Below are 16518 nucleotides of genomic sequence, written 5' to 3'. Positions count from 1 at the left end.
CGTCAAACGTTTAGAAAAGAAAATAATGAGCTTGTGAAGCAATATAAAGATTTCATTATTACTGTATAAAGTGTAAAAACAAAAGCCTGAATGTTAGAACGAAAAGTAACGGGGAAAAGATAAATTCAGAAAGCGACGCATTCGTATAGTCCATTCTCAATGTTGATTCATAAACAAGTCCTGTTTACAAGAGGTTTAATAACAGGGCCGTAGCTAGGTTTTTTATAACGGGGGGGGGGGGGGGGGGGGGCATTATCTCGAGTGCCGAAGGCGAGAGCCTTTTAGGGGGGGTCTCCCCCAGACATTTTTTTCAACTTTGGAGGCTCCGCAACACTATTTTCAACACTTGTCATAAGATATGTCTACGAAATTAATATCGACCTCGAATAAGTGTGAAAAGGAAGGTGTTTTCAGTGCTCAAAAGTGCTTATTTCCGAGGTCCTGTTAATTTGAAACAAAACCGTATATTCAAGCACTAGTGCACTAAACATTTCAGAACACTGCATGCTGTTTGGCTTACTAACCTATATTAAAAAGATGTCTCCAGTTTGATTTTCGTTCATAAATATCCTTTGGCGTTGACATGTAGTTGGTTCCCCGAAGGTGTTCTTCTTTCATTGAAGAACGTGTCTAAGCTTTAGACGACGCAGAGCAGAGAAGGATCTGTCACAAGAAGCGCTACCAGCTGGTGTGCTATTACAGGCACTCTCGGTAAATTAGAGTTAACCTTGCAAATTGTACATATACACGCCAATTTCAAAAGGGGTTTTCTGCTTTCTTTTGCTTACTATTTGCTCACACCTTAGACCAACCAATTTCTCGGCCATGAAAATGGCCCGGGGGTGTACTTCCTTTTAAGAGGCTAATGAGGATGTGCCGCTGGATGGGGTCGCATTTTCACGACTGGATTGACTAGAATGGGGTCGCACATTTTCGGATTTTTTGGGGTAAGACATTTCTTCATATTTACGGTTAGCAAACGTACCAGAATGTTTGTAGTGCAGATTAAAAGTGAAGTGTTCTTCATTCAATCTGAAAAATGGGTTGAAGCAGCCCGGCCTAATTCAAATGAACACGAACAAAATTTCGATCTGACACAGACATAGCGTTATGAACACCAGCATTCGATTGACTTCTATTTTGTTGTGAGTTCGATTTTGCTCCATTTATCTTTGTTCAAGACTGAACCTAATTGATTAAACTCAAATCATAGGCTCGATTACGTCGGAGAAAGGAACGGTACATGCAGTGAATACAAAACCATCAATTTCAAGGGGAATAGGCCATCTGCATGATGGCGTCATTTTACTACTATGACCAGAATCCTTCAGGGTTTTGCTTTCTTGTGCAAATTACAGCTTTTGTTATTAAAAGCTCATTGGAATTACTAAATTTTAAATCTGAAGGGAAAAACGAAAAGAATTCTGGTCGTAGTAGTAAAATGACGCCATCGTGCAGTTGGCCTATTTGAATTAGAGCGGGAAGTTTTCCTTGGCCGCGTTTTTCCCCCGTTTCGGGAGAGTCATTTGAATGATCGCACCATAGAGTTTCGCCCACAGACTCAAAAGTTAAAACTTCATACTAAATATATAGTACCATGTGAAAGTACTGCTAAAGAGGTAGTACCATAGGATATCATCCCCAGTAAACTATGAAAGGTTAACACAGCGGCTAATTTATATTTAAAAAAATTAACATGCATAAGTACATAGACAGATTGTGAAAGCGAGAAATAAGTTGTATGATTTAAGACACGAAAAAACATCAGTAAGTTGTTGTTCTTGTTTTAATGCTTTATACTCCATTCCAAGAGCCATAATAATGGCTCTTGCCCATACTGGTTACAAAACTACTTTTCTTCGGAGTTTACAGCATTATGTAGACTCGTGGTTGATACTAACATGACTGTTTAATCGAAAGCACTGAGCCTTTCACGTGAGACTTGAAGTCACTCCACTGGAATACGTTCCCCACCCCTCTCAGACAAGACTTGGACATGTGGTTGATCTGTTGCTCATTGATCACGTGATTCCAGATGTTGACACCTGTTAATTCACCAATGAAGCTCTGATGGGCTTCAAAGGTTCCTCCCAGTGAATCTTGTTCTTGACCAAGTATAAGCACCCCACCACCACGAATCACATGACCTGGAAATTTAAATATTAGAAAGAAATTTTTTAATTTTTCTCCTTGCAGCTAACTTAGTTTTTTTATTTAGTATTACTAGAGCGAAAACAAACAGTAATTTTACTTCCACACTATAAGTTTTTTTCTGAGAGTTAGAACTGATATAGCTCAACGCTATCCACTCTTAATCGTGCAGTGCCACGTTAGTCACAGAGGCCAAGCATACCTGTCTTTAAACCGTTTCCAGAAGCTGCCACCTTTCCATCTTTATACATCTTCCATGATCCAGCACTGTTTTCCCATGTGGCGCAGATTTGGTGCCATTGCCCATCATTGGCGGATACAGCTGTTTTTCTAAAGAAGTTGAAAAGTTGATTTACCTCCCTCTTACACTTTTATTATTGTTAATTGTCTTGTAGTCCGTAGTCGTTTAATAGTACATTCACTCTTAAAAACTACATGTAATTAAGCTAATTTTCGTAAAGAGTATCTGTTACAGGAGCACCGTAAGGATATGTCGACACTAACCTAGTTACGGACGCCTGAAGCATTTATGGCTTCCTGTGAGAATGATATTTATCTGTTTAAAGTCGTCTTTAGGGATTTTTGTACCTTTCTTCGCCTCCTATCCAAAATCTGAACTTTCTGTAGTCCAGAAAGAGCAATTCATTGCTGTATTTTGATCCTGAGGCTGCGTAGCTCAACGGTGTTCCTTCATTTCCTTTATCTGAAGACTTCATCCAAAGGCAAACTGTGACGGCCTTGAGGCTTGGCATGCCAAGTGTCGTGACATAGTCAGTGGTGCTTTTGCGGGTGAAATGCAAAGCGTAGTTGTTTGCTACAAAAAGAACAAATAAATTATTCCAGCTTGTTGAAGGATGACGCGAGACTTATTGACAAGAAAGCCAATAAAGCGGTCTTACATGGTCTTCACTGAAGAGCATAAAGGGTTTATAAATGCGGACAAGGGTTTACTCTTAATATTGTAATTTAAAAGCTTGGGATCTAAAATTAATGATAATTTCACTGCTAGAGCTAACTAAAAAAAATCGGGAAAAAATCACCCTATTGTAAAACCTGTTTAATCAAAACAATATACATTGCCCGCTCGATGGTCGTTTTTGTTTCCAGACTCGAAAGATTCGTACTTTGACTTTCCTGAGCCGACAACCTCTGAGAGATGTTCTGAACCCGAGAGAAGAGCTCTTCGTTCGATTTCTTAACTGACTCCAAACTGCTTTTTATCTTAGCGAGTGCAATCTTATTATCTCTATCTGTAGATACAACAACTTCGTTATGATTCCCAGAAATAATCACTTTCCCATCCGAAGCTGTTGTGTTGACTCGGGCAGACCAAGAAATTTGAGGAACAGCCACGAAACACAGATAAAACCATATGAAATTCGGATCGAACATGTTGACGAATATTGTGTCCTCTATTAGACTAACAACTTTTCGGTTGTGTCAGACATTTGGTCCGAAATCGAATTTGTGTAAATTAACAGAACAAGTCGTTTTTTCTTGATAGTTAATGCATACAAATACTGTTTGATTACGTATGCAGTTACTAAACCATGTTCAAATATTTACGTCAAACGTTTAGAAAAGAAAATAATGAGCTTGTGAACCGATATAAAGATATTATTATTATTATTATTGTATAAAATGTAAAAACAAAAGCCTGACTGTTAAAACAAAAGGTAAGGGGAAAAGGTAAATTCAGAAAGCGACGCATTCGTATAGTCCATTCTCAATATAGATTCATAAACAAGTCCTTTTTACAGGAAGTTTAATAAGCAATATTATCATTTTGATACATAGTAGTACGACTCAAGTTATCCAATTGCTAATCAGATCAAACAAAATGTTACACGAAGAAAAAGAAAAGTCTAGTTCATGATAATTTCCTAAATCAAGTTTTTTTCTACTAGTAAATTCTGAAAGCAATATACGTCTTGCGATGAATTGAATACAGTGAATTTTTTCCAAAGCATATACTGACGATTCAGGAAACTGTCGCTTAATTTATCATGTATATAATCTACGTGTACTCTTTATACCTTGAGAAATTAAAGTACGAGTCATAAAAAGTCTTTAGTCTTGTACTTGGGGTTATTCCTCAACCAAATTCGTAACAAATCACTGCCCGAGTGAGTGAATCAGAATGTAATCCGGCGCCAAAATTAGATATTAATCTTGTTAACCATCCAAAACAAAATCCTTCTGATCACTAAAATTCTCTTCGAGAGGAAATAACACAAATAAGATAAGACAACAGTCAATTCAGTCTATTCTCCCAGCGAGAAATAGAAATATCAATACGGAACAAAATGTTGGAGATTATAACGAATAAAGTGCGGTGAATAAAGACTGTGTTGAGGTATGTCTAGCCTACGTTTGGTCCTCAGTGTTTCAGCTGTCAAATATTCATGGGGGCGAATTCAAATTCAACACACGCAGTGCTAGTCAGACGTAACTACAGTGACAACAATGTCAGTAATCATGAATGTGGCATTAGGAAATTCACAAGGTTTTGAGATGTATATTAGTGACCGGCAAAGGTACCCAATCAAGGCGGCGGAATCCTTTTTTTTTTCAACCCTTGATAAGACTTCCCTAAATCTTCATACATCAGTTTATCATGCATGCAGCAATCTCATACTATTTTATACGAATAGACTGGAAACGTATGCATAATAATTGTATGGGGCTGTCCGGAAATCTTAGCCAACCCTTTAATTTCTACTTCCGTCATGTTTGTAGGTTCCTCAGTACCTTTTACACGCTGGCTTTACGCGGATTGCTTGCACTCAGCCTCGGCGGATTGCTTGCATCTCATTGGCCAAAAGAGTAGGATATGAAACACTGAATGAGTATGGATCACAAGTAGGATATCAGGTAAGGGAAAATGAACTGAAGCTTGCAGTGGCAGTACTTGCATCTTGTAGTATGATTCGGGCTATGACAAACACCGGTTCGCTTTTCCTGTCGACATCATAAGATATCTGGTACAGTCATGAACAGCAACGGCACAGAACTAGAAGAAGTCATTTTACGTCTTACTTGATCGGTTTGGTCCAATCCTCACTTCTGAATATTTTAATATTTCAAAGTCTCAGCGGGTTTCAGTCCTCGCTTCTACTCGTTGACTTCCGCTACGATCCGGAAACCTGTTCACACCGTGACGAAGAGTGGCCTTCTCAGTGGGTTTCAGTCTTCGCTTTTAGTCATTGACTTCCGCTACGATCCGGTGGAAACCTGTTCACACTGCGAAGAATAGTGGCAGAAACCTATCTAATATGTGGCGATCCACTTTCAAAGGCTTCGCTCCGGTACAGAAATTGCGCCGAAAGCAGCGTCCGTATGTGAGAGCAGAAGCCCTATCCAGTAGGATTTTCGTGTCGGCGCACGAGCTATCCGGCCGGTATAATTTGAACATAGCCTCAGTTTTTTCAATAATTTCGATTTTGATAACTGATTTATTACCATTAGTTTTTATTCGAGTATTTTAGTGAGTGTGGCTATTTTTTTTTCGATTTTGTATTATTTTGTTCTGTGTTGTACATATTCGTATTTTTTTAAAAATATATATGTACAATTTTTAAAGCGTATTCTTAGTGATCATTTTCTCATACTATAACGCCCTATGTAAGTATGATGTTTTTTTATTCCGAATTGTTAATCGTAGCAAGTTCAGAAGGTCCGACTTGCTTCTATATTCGCTTTTTTATAGTTTGTTTTTACCATTGTGAATATCTGATACAGCGATGGACTGTGTATTTTTGGCGCGTTTGATTTCAGTCAGTCATCGTTTAAATGTATAAAAGTGACCTGGTAATTACACTTTTCATCGTGTTGATTTCTTTCTAAAAAAAGTTTTTTTTCCGATGACAGATTCGATTTGAAGCTAGCAAAACCCGTGCCACAAGGATTTTGTTCCTGACAGAAGGTATATGTAGAAAACATGGTGTCCGTCTTAGTAGTAACACATTTTTACCATATTATAAAACACTTGGTGCCTTTCGAAGCGTCAAAAGTTAAAGGCTTACGGTATTATTATCGGTTCCATAATTGCAATAGTAAGAACAATGTCTTCATCCCTTCCAATTATTGGCAAGATTACACCTAATATTCATTCTTATTGGTGTACCAGCGTCCGAGGTTACAGACCCATAGTTTGTAATCCATGGGTTTATACCATAAAGACTGGGAAACCGGAAATTTCGATAAGAAAACCAAATGGTGCTTGTTATTCCGTTTTGAAAGTTGCCAAAATGTAGCTGCCTTTTTAGCCGATGCAATATTTCTTCTGGTGCTAGTCTCAAACTGAGTATAACTGGTGGGTCGTTCTCCCACAAGATCAAATTTAATTCCTTAAACCTTTTTACACGAGATTTTTAACTAGCTAGTTGTGTAAAAGAAAAAATTACATCTATTATACCGGGCCTTATTGTATTCACTACTTTATCCACCGATTTACAATCACTTCCCACAGCTGTAACTTGAGATGTTTCGTCACTATTTTTTCTTCTTAACCCAGATTATTTGAGCATCGTAATTGTCTTGTATCTTCTTAGAGCTTGGTAAATCGGAGGTCAGTCCGATTACATTATGCAACACTTCTTTGTAGATGCTACAGGGTGTCCCAAAAGTTCGTTCCTCTAATTTCATGTGCTATAACTTTTGATCAAAAGTTTATTTTTACATGAAATTTCTGGAAAATTTTTATTGCTCTATCGAGTAAATGTATTCAGAGGATCAGTAACCGGCATGTCCCCCTATGTATTTTTTCACATTCTGTAACCGTTGCGGCATGGATTGGGATGAGTCTTGTAGCGTGCAGAGGGTAGAGCCCCAGATGGTCCATTTTGAGTTTTCTTTATCGCCTGGTATGCAGGAGGTCGGAGGTAGGAGGCACCTTTTTCGCATTTGAAAACTGTATAGTTGAATTTGCGCGGTATAAATAAATGTTATTATTATTAATGTTATTTCCCCCAGACAGTATCATTTTTTTTATGAAGCAGTTGAAAAAATTATTTTGGGCATTCATTCAAAAAAAGGTAATCATACCGGCCTCTTTACACTGTAAGGCTTTAGTACTTCTTTACAAATTTGAGAGGAGCTGAACGTTGCTTGGCGGACTGAGTAGGGGTTTTGTTTTGCCATCCAACCTTCGTTTCTCATGAACCAGCCCTAAACTTAACTTGTAGACTGTCATGAGATTTACCTCGTCAAATTTTCTCTTTTTAACCTAGCCTCCTTTAAAAATATTTTAGCTGCTTTATTCAGGACTTTCGGTCTTCCCTTTCTTTCTTGTCGTCAAAACCTTCATTTCTCCATGACCATTTTACCACCCAACATTCGGATTTTTGCAATTCTCTAGCAATTTCTTAAACTGATAAGCCAGTAAATCGACGTAAACATGTGCATACTCTCACGTAGCTGAGCGTTTTTGCATTAACAGGGTTTGTCTTTCATGATCTTCACATAAAGCACGGAAGGAATTCACGCGCAATTCGGGTCACTAAATACACAAAATATGTGGCGGGAAAATATACTCGCGCACGCGCACCTTTGGCGCGAGAGTACACAAATCGATCGAATATTCGAGTCAAAAGATGGCACAAAAAAGTATGAAATATTAAATTAGATTGAAAGACACAACTTTTTTTTCAATGATTTGCTTATCTAGTCCAATCGCACTGAATTACAGAGACTCATAAAGTAGAGGAACGAACTTTTGGGACACCCTGTAGAGGTGTTCCTGTAATCATTCTGTATATTTTCTAGTTAAGTACTTTGCGAAAGTGCACCGCTTTTATTTGCCCAATCAAACCCAGTTATGTAAAGAGCTCATGCTTTTATCAGTATAAATGAAAGATTTTTTTCCTCTTTTCCTCATTGCCTTTTCACCTGTAGGTCTTCTGCTGCGTCAGTTATCTTCCGACCCCATCCTGAGTCAGTACAGTGTTATTGTGGTTGATGAGGTACACGAGAGGCATATTCACGGAGATTTTCTGCTGGGTGTGTTACGGGGCTTACTGCAGGCGCGTGCTGATTTGAAGCTTGTTCTAATGTCTGCTACTATTAATATCAGGTACATTGTTTGGTTGCGCGATGTACTTGGCGAAGTTAGGGTGTTGAGGTGGTTCTCTTTGAAATAGCTACAACTTTTAATGCATGTAAATGACCACGCACCGTAAATGCTCTATTTTGTGCCCGGTTCGTTTATTTCAATATCATTAGTAAGCACTTATTCCGCGAAGAGGCTCTTCATTTCGTTCTCGAAAAATTTTTCAAGCTATCGTTAGCTGTGCATAGGTAATTTAGGGCAAACGTGTCTCTGTTCAGTGAATTCCACGGGTAAAATATATACAATGTAGGGGAGGAGGGCAGAAGTTCCTCCTGGGTCTTTCACTTGTTTCACCACAACGGTGAGCACTCCCTGTTTGTACGGATGAGAGGTTGGTCAAGTAGACTGGTTCCAGGTCAGTGCAGACGGTTTTCGCGCAATTTTTTTCGATCCCTATTCCGCATTATCTTGGAGCCTGTAACAAGCTATGCGAGAATAATTTGAAAATAGCAAAAATGGGCATGACATGAGAAACAATCAACTCACACAGGTAGCAATCAGAAATTTTTTTGTTTTTGTCGTTGTTGTTGTTGATTTTACTGATTTAGTTAGACAATGAGGTAACATTTCTTCTGCTTCTGTTTATAATAGCTTGTTTGCGGGCTACTTCATTGGAGCCCCGGTGATTCAGGTCAGTACTTCATGTATGATGATGTCATTATCTGAATCTTTACTCCCTTTCGCCACTTTATAAAATAGAAGGAAACTGGAACCGAAACTCGTCCCGCAATTGACTGTGGGATCGTTACTGGGGATTTACCTGTCCTTTGTAACAGTCCCAGAAGTCTTAGCTCGGACCAGGTTCCATCTTGTTTTTTAAGTGGCGAAGGACGAGCGTGACGTAAAACTGAGATGACTCTAAAGTAAATCGCTAATTTCTATTAAAATATCTCCAATGCAGATCCCAGGCCGACTATTTCCCATTGAAGTGCGCTACCAACCAACAAAAGTTGAGGTATTTGTGACTTCTATTTCTTAGCCTGCGAGCAAGCTCTCCTATTTGGGCGAGTAAAGCGAGTCTCGCGAGAACCTGTCGCTCGCGCGTTCTCGCGAGGCTCACTTCGCTTACTCAAATAGGAGAGCTTGCTCGCAGGCTATCTATTTCCTTGATTTGTTTCGTGGATTGCGTTTCTCCATCGCAAATTGTGGCATTAATTTTCTTATTGTTTTTCGCCGTATTAAGCAAGTTTCCAGCAGTTCAAGTCGTTCGGAGAGACTGGATCCCTCCCCTTACCTCAGAATTATGCAGCTTATTGATCATAAGGTTAGTTATTGGCCTCTTTAATAAAAGTATATTCGACTTAAAGGAGCTGTGTCACGAAATTCAGCCAAATTAGGAAATTACGAAATGCCCGTTAAATTAAGAGAAACAAAAATAACCGCTTAAAATTTTAAAGGAAGGTTAAAATAACATAACAGAAACAACAGACGCCACGGATGGGCAAAACTGAAGAAGATTGAAACGGATTGAAATTAGGGTATTGGAAAACTGTTCAGCCTAACAGTTTTTCAAAGTTGATCCCTGCTGCTTGCAACTTCAAAAATAATGCTCAGGAGACATATTTGTTTGTCTAGTATGATCTCTGATTTTGTCATTTACCTCTAATTTCTTCGCTTACCTTAAGTTCCATAGCGATTGAGGGCGAGTAATTGGCAAAATTAAACAAAATGAACTGGACTGCCGTGACACAGCCCCTTTAAGGGGACAATGGTATAATTTCTACCGTGCTTCAGTTTAAATTTGTAGTAGCATCGTAAAAGCGTTTACACGTCAATGTCTTCCGTGGTGCTCGTCACGTGTGGCGCGAGTCTTTCGAATGAAATTATGTTCTTGTGAAAAACACAACAGAAAAAGAAAATTATAAAATTTTCTTCGAGCTGGATTCGAACCAGCGACCTAAGGATGACTTCGTGTACTCTACAATCCTCCGCTCTACCAACTGAGCTATCGAAGAAATCGCGAGTGGCGGTGAGTAAGTCCAAGACAGAAATCGTCCACCATAGGCTTTTGATTTTTTTTATTCTGGTTTTTTTGCGTTATTCCCATATCCGTCAAGAGAGTTACCTAGAAAAACAGTAAACTAATCTGGACGTTAAGACGACTACAGTGCTCCAAGCTCAAATTCCCTTTTGGCAAGCGAAAATTATAGAATGGTCGCCAGACATTTAATATTGTTTGCTAGGAAAAAAATGATCACAATGGCCAACGAACTTTTGCACTCAAATTTGGAGGGGCACGTGATATCCCCCGTACGGGAGGGTACTCCCTATTATGGCCTATAAGGGGAAGCTCCGCCCGAAAGGGGTATCCTTTTCTGGGTTAAAGGCGTTAGACCTTGGAGCGGAGCCTCCCCGTATAAAACTCTGTTAAGTCACCCTCCTCCCCACGGGGCGATATCACTTAAAGCCCGGGCAGCCAGGGTGAAAAGTGAATGGTAATGAAATTAGAGCATAACATTTCGCGTAAATCAATTCACCCTAATTTTTGGAAGACCATCAACTAATGAAAACACTGCAGCTCGGCTTATTTCCGCCAAACACAGGTCGCCAAATTGACGATTCTCGCTGCAATTTTAGGCTCTATCCACACGAATCCGGACAGTTTTGAAACCACATATTTTGTTATAAGGATTTGTGCTGACGTGGCCTTATAGTTGCCATTTTTTTGCTCTTCGTCATAATGGCCGCAACTTGAAGCGTTGGACTGGGAGCAAAAAAACTTTGTTTAAAACTAGTAGCAATCTTAGATTAGGAAGCGCGTTCGAGTTTTCTTAGTTGTGCTGTTAGTTTTCATAAATCCTTTAAACAACATGGTAACTGAAACTTACCCGCAGAGCAAAAGAAACGGCCAAAATTCTCGTAGCAAACGAAACTTTGCACAAACACTCTCCTGAAACCCTTGTTTTAAGCTGGGGAGACCAAACATCAGAGAAACTTGCTTGGCAATCTCGTTCGCAGAGTCCGCGTCGGTTGACCTCGTGGTAATATGGACTTTAAGATTCAACGACTCGACGATAACGAGAACCTCTGAAGAACAATACGTTTAATAAGCAAAACAACAACTTTGCACGTGCATCACTCATTTTTGTACATTTTTTTTACCGTTTTTGCATGACTACGACGTGAAAATGCCTAATTTCGTGTTGTATGGAGAATGTAAACAAGCAACGAGGAAATGTTATTTCGCTTTCTGAACTTGAATATGGCCCTATGGAATTCAAATTCAGGAGGGTTCGCGCACAGTTAAAAAAAATAAGTAAGTAAGTAGGGATAATCGCGATAAAGACTGAAATTCACTTTTTAAGCGACGTTCTCTTTGCTGTCACTTCGTTGGATTTTAAAGTCCTTAATGACTCTGTGGGAGCGCATTACGTCGTAAATTCAAGATGACGACAAAAACGGCTCAAATATTTGACCAAACAAATGAATGTGAAACTGAACGACTCCCTCAAAGTGCCTGGTAACGGCGCAACGAAATGGGTAACCGCGCCTGAAGACTATGATGACGTATATAACTATCTTAAAGTTGTACGGGATAAATTTGTCAACATTCTCTGCTCAATCTAACCTTTTTTTCGACCATAGGTTATTGTCAGAAATCACACGCCGGAATATTCGTGCCGTAAACAGAGTTTACTAGGTGCAGAATATCCTTTTCCTCCCCTCCCCTGCCATGTTACTCCTTCCTTCCTCTCCCTGACAGATTGAGTAAATCGACGTCTTGTCAGTCATTATCTATCTATTTAGTGATTCACTTATTAATCAATTAATCTTAGAAATATTGTTCAAATGAGGCAGTAAACTGCTTTTCTACAAAAATATAATTGGAATCCAAGCTTTCGCCGATTAAAGGCATAATAAGGGGTGGAAAAAAATATTTATATTAATATACACAGGTGTAAGGTAAAATGTGTAAAAGCGTAAAAATGATGCAGTTTAGGGCCTCATTTCAACAATATTTTTATTTTCAATCATGCTGCTAAAGGACGACATAAATATAATTAATTAATTAGTTAATTATGTGTTTAGTATCAATTCATTTTGAACTAGGCATCACACTTGGGAGTGATTTCTTTTTCTTTAACAGTACCATACACGTTCTTAGACCTTTATTGTCTTTTTATCCCTATAAGAATAAGAGAACTGAACTAGATAAAGTATACAGCTTTGTAAATGAAGGTCATGTACAGTACATGGACGGGGGTACACGGTTTTAATATTTGACCAGCCTCAAGCGCCGGGGAAACGGACGCAACATTGTTGGCCAACAACTCTCAACATTGTTCGCTGTTACAGGTGCGTCCGTTTACACACACCCTGTTACTTGTTGTTGCGTGTTGTTGGGAGTTGTTGCGCAAAGAATGAAACTGGTCAAACGTTTAGCTAAGGGCCATCAGTGCTGGGACTTGTTGCGTCCGTTTCACCTAGCTTTAGACTTCAGCTTTCTTACAACGTCTCTTATTGCTCTTGTTTTCGCAGTATCCTTCTTCTGAGCGCGGGGATGTTTTGATGTTTCTTAGTGGTATGTCGGAAATTTCGGCTGTTGTTGACGCCGCAAGGGAATATGCACAGCGGACTCGCCGGTGGGTTATACTGCCATTGCATAGTTCACTGTCAGTGGAGGAACAAGACAAGGTAAAAACCGGCTTTTCTTATTGCTACAGAGCGTGGCCAACAGCTATGCAAATTTATTGCGACAGAAGAAAGCTTTTACATCAGATAAGGACTGGTTTGGAGCACCACCACCATGGCGGATGTAGCCTGCGTAGCAAGCGTTTCCGTACGGTTTCGGAGCAAAAAACGAGGAACAAGAGTCAAAGACAGCGACGAGTTTCTCGGGCGGCCAAAACCGAAAGTCCTGTTCCTCTGTCTTTCTTTGCTTTGAAACCAAACGGAAACGCTTGCTACGCAGGCTATGACGGATGTGGCATCAAGTGAAGAGACTCCATTGTTATTCCCCTGTTCCCCCTGTTCCCTCTTGTTCCTCCGTTCGCCCTTGTTCGCCGTTCCCCTTGTTCCCTGTTCCCCCTTGTTCCCCCTTTTCTCCTGTTTCCCCTTGTTCCCCTTGTTTCCCTGTTCCCCTTGTTTCCATGTTCCCCTTGTTACCCTGTTCCCTTTGTTCTCCTGTCACCCCGTATTCCCCTGTTTCCCCTTGTTCCCCTTGTTTCCCTGTTCCCCTTGTTACCCTGTTCCCTTTGTTCTCCTGTCACCCCTTATTCCCCTGTTTCCCCTTGTTCCCCTTGTTTCCCTGTTCCCCTTGTTACCCTGTACCCTTTGTTCTCCTGTCACCCCTTATTCCCCTGTTTCCCCTGCTCCCCTTGTTCCCTTGTTTCCCTGTTCCTCTTTTCCCTTGTTCTCCTGTCACCTGTTCCCCTGTTGCCTTGTTTCCCTGTTCCCCTCTTTCCACTTCTCCCTGTTCTCCAGTCTCGTGTTCCCCTGTTTCATTGTTCCCTTTTCCCCTTGTTCCCCTGTTCCCTTGTTCACTTTGTTCTCCTGTTCCTCTTGTTCCCCTGTTCCCTTTGTTCCTGTTGTTCCCTTGTTTCCCTGTTCCTCTTTTGCCTTGTTCTCCCGTCTCCTGTTCCCCTGTTCCTTTGCTCCTCTGTTACCCTGTTCCACGACCCATGACCCACCTACCCACGCGATTTAGCCATCCTCGCTTTTGATAAATATTTCACTCATCATATTTTCTTTTCTCTAGGTGTTTGATGTTTCCCCGGAAGGAGTGCGCAAATGCGTTGTGTCCACGAACATCGCGGAAACTTCCATCACTATTGACGGCATTAGATTCATTGTTGACTCTGGAAAGGTACATAACAAGAACTTAACCCTATAATGTAACGTTATTGACTCAATCGTAAACCATTTTCACTGTTGTAACAACCAATAACTGCCTTCGCAAAACCAAGTTATGGAAAGCGAGATTTTGAAATGGCAGAGGGTCGTTAGACAGAATCGTAAGACAGTGAACGGAGAGGCGGATACGCCTCGCCGAAGGGGAGGTGGGAGGGTCAAGAACCGTAACCCGGCTAACAACAGCGTTACTTGGCAAAGATACTGACATCATGGAATAGATGGCTTAAATAGTTAAAAGGACTTCCCCGATACTCGACTCAATTGTCTGCGCGGGGTAGGGGGGGTGGGGGGGCTATGAGAATACCAGCATTCCGCACAGGCAGAATCCGTGGTTATTCCAACAGTGAATACAAACCAAAGAGGTTTACTGACTTTGAAACTATTTCTTTAGAAAATTTAGTTTTCAGTAGAATTTAAACTCTCTTTTGTTATGCTTGGATGCAACGCCATATATGCCATTGTGTTAATGACCTTTATTTGGGTCAAGTCATGCAGGTCAATTGAGAGTTCGCGACAATAGGTGCAGGTGATTTTACGATGGATGCATAAGATAATTCAGGTGACATTCGAAATGGGAAAGAGATCTTCCTAAAATAAAACTTGCAAGGCATCATTTCTCCCCTGTGAAAAATATTTGTGGAATGAGAGCGAAATAACACTTTCCCCCTCCTCTCTCCCTCTCCCTCTCCTTCCCTATTTTTTCTCGCTCTCTGACTTCTTGCCACTCTCCACTATCTGAACGCCTTGAACAGGCGGATCATTATGCTTTTCTGGGACCTGCCCTCCTACCCCTCCCCTACACCAACATTTTGCCCTAAGTGAGAAGTAAGTGTTAATGTTGGCTTAGGGGAGGGATGGGTGGGCAGTTTCTCAGGGACGTATTAGGATCCGAACAGGCTAACCCCTCATTGAATTGTTCATTACTGCAGGTAAAAGAGATGAGTTATGATCCCGAGGCTAAAATGCAGCGACTTCGTGAATTCTGGATCAGTCAAGCCAGTGCTGAGCAGCGTAAGGGCAGGGCAGGTGAGACAGGCTCTTTGTCGAGTTACAGAGAAAAGGGGTAGAAAATACACTCTTGAAATGTTTTTTAAAATGTTTGTGATTTGGCGACTTTTAATTCAATATTTTCCTATCTTTTCAATGCTGTTTGATTATTTTTAAAGCCTGGTTTCTCTTTGGGAACTTTGAAATAAACGATTTATTCAATTCTCACAACAACCACTTGATTCGGACTCTTGAAATTCGTTTAAGTTACATATAGGTATTGTGGCTTGTAAAATGTGTAAATTGTTCCATCACTTTGATTTCTTTTCTCGTCTTTTCATTGATCGACGTCCTTGTGGAATTTATTTCATGACGCACTCATTCACTTATCAATTTTCCTAGTCACAATACAATGTTTAATTAATTCTTCCCCTTGGGGCTTTAGAATTAATCAAAAATTCTTTAAAAGTTCTTTAAAATATTCTAAAATTACCTGAAAATTTACATAAAATCTAAAATAACATAAAATTAAAAATTCATAAAATTGAAAAATACATAAAATCAAATAATACACGTAATACTGTGGTACACGTAATACACGTAATACTTAATAATGATTATATCAACACAACTGGGACCTTCCTGTTTGGTCTCCTCTTGAACTCGCTACGTGATATTGAATTTCAAGTGTTTGAGCTAAGGGAGTTACAAGTCTTAAGTGCATGATAGAAAAAGAAACGTTGCGCTGTCTTGTTTATACTTTGTTTGTGATGTATTTCAGGTCGTACAGGTCCAGGTGTGTGCTTTCGTTTGTATTCAGAAAGTGACTACCACGCTTTTTCACAGTACACCACTCCTGAGATCCATCGGGTGCCCCTGGACTCCATTATCCTCCAAATGGTGTCCCTAGGTATCACCCACATTAGGGAGTTTCCATTTATAGAACCGCCTCCTGCCTCGAATGTGGAAAATTCAATCCACTTTCTTAAACAGCAAGGCGCGCTGACAGATAGCGAGAACTTGACTCCCATTGGTCACATGCTGGCCCAGTTACCTGTTGATGTCGTCGTGGGAAAAATGCTGCTGATTGGTTCGGTTTTTCACGTGATTGAGCCCGTGATGGTTATTGCCGCAGCTCTTAGTGTCCAGTCTCCTTTCACTCGAAGGCTCGATCATGATCCGGATGTGACGTCACTGCGGCAGCCCTTAGAGTCTGATCATGGCGACCCCTTTACTCTGCTGAATGCTTATGACGAGTGGTTACAGGTGAGACCTTTTTAACCATATAACGTAAAGTACCCTCAGAAAGAGCCGTGGAAAAGCACATTGATATCAATTTTTTCTGTATCAGTAAAACTGTTATCGTCGCAAAAAAATAGAGCAGCAATTTTGATGGTAACGATTAGCCGGAATAAACG

The 16518-nt window shown here is 40.2% G+C and overlaps 2 protein-coding genes and 1 non-coding gene across 3 annotated transcripts in view; 1 reads left to right on the top strand and 2 right to left on the bottom strand.

The window, feature by feature from the left end:
* Window positions 1–16518, top strand: part of LOC140933281 (probable ATP-dependent RNA helicase DHX34) — a 32742-nt gene that overhangs the window by 14093 nt on the left and 2131 nt on the right. The window contains exons 6-15 of the mRNA XM_073382813.1: window positions 4891–5025; window positions 6022–6076; window positions 8047–8224; window positions 8852–8891; window positions 9162–9215; window positions 9444–9524; window positions 12740–12895; window positions 13959–14066; window positions 15043–15139; window positions 15882–16366. Of these exons, the coding sequence (XP_073238914.1) occupies window positions 4891–5025; window positions 6022–6076; window positions 8047–8224; window positions 8852–8891; window positions 9162–9215; window positions 9444–9524; window positions 12740–12895; window positions 13959–14066; window positions 15043–15139; window positions 15882–16366 (1389 nt within the window). The remainder of the gene's footprint in view (window positions 1–4890; window positions 5026–6021; window positions 6077–8046; window positions 8225–8851; window positions 8892–9161; window positions 9216–9443; window positions 9525–12739; window positions 12896–13958; window positions 14067–15042; window positions 15140–15881; window positions 16367–16518) is intronic.
* LOC140935366 (neuronal pentraxin-2-like) lies at window positions 1811–3579 on the bottom strand. Its single transcript, XM_073384915.1, has 4 exons — window positions 3276–3579; window positions 2740–2965; window positions 2354–2481; window positions 1811–2147 (listed from the first exon to the last, which is right to left on the bottom strand). Exons 1-4 carry the CDS (start codon window positions 3541–3543, stop codon window positions 1897–1899), a joined length of 873 nt encoding a protein of 290 aa, XP_073241016.1. The 5' UTR covers window positions 3544–3579; the 3' UTR covers window positions 1811–1896.
* On the bottom strand, window positions 10130–10215 carry Trnay-gua (transfer RNA tyrosine (anticodon GUA)). Its single transcript is given in 2 exon segments — window positions 10130–10165; window positions 10179–10215. It is a non-coding gene; the product is annotated as a tRNA-Tyr (tRNA).

Source organism: Porites lutea, chromosome 4 (genome assembly GCF_958299795.1).
Source record: "Porites lutea chromosome 4, jaPorLute2.1, whole genome shotgun sequence".
In the NCBI taxonomy this organism is placed as follows: domain Eukaryota; kingdom Metazoa; phylum Cnidaria; class Anthozoa; order Scleractinia; family Poritidae; genus Porites; species Porites lutea.
Note: the sequence above shows the minus strand (reverse complement) of the source record. Positions and strands in the feature narration are given on the sequence as shown.

What these genes read in the sequence shown, in the direction of transcription:
- LOC140935366 (XM_073384915.1), bottom strand. Translation starts at nt 3,543, where the DNA reads ATGTTCGATCCGAATTTCATATGGTTTTATCTGTGTTTCGTGGCTGTT. An exon ending in TGGATAGGAGGCGAAGAAAG is followed by an intron (nt 2,482 to 2,739) that starts GTACAAAAATCC and finishes CAACTTCTTTAG; the next exon opens with AAAAACAGCTGTATCCGCCA. An exon ending in TGGAAACGGTTTAAAGACAG is followed by an intron (nt 2,148 to 2,353) that starts GTATGCTTGGCC and finishes TTAAATTTCCAG; the next exon opens with GTCATGTGATTCGTGGTGGT.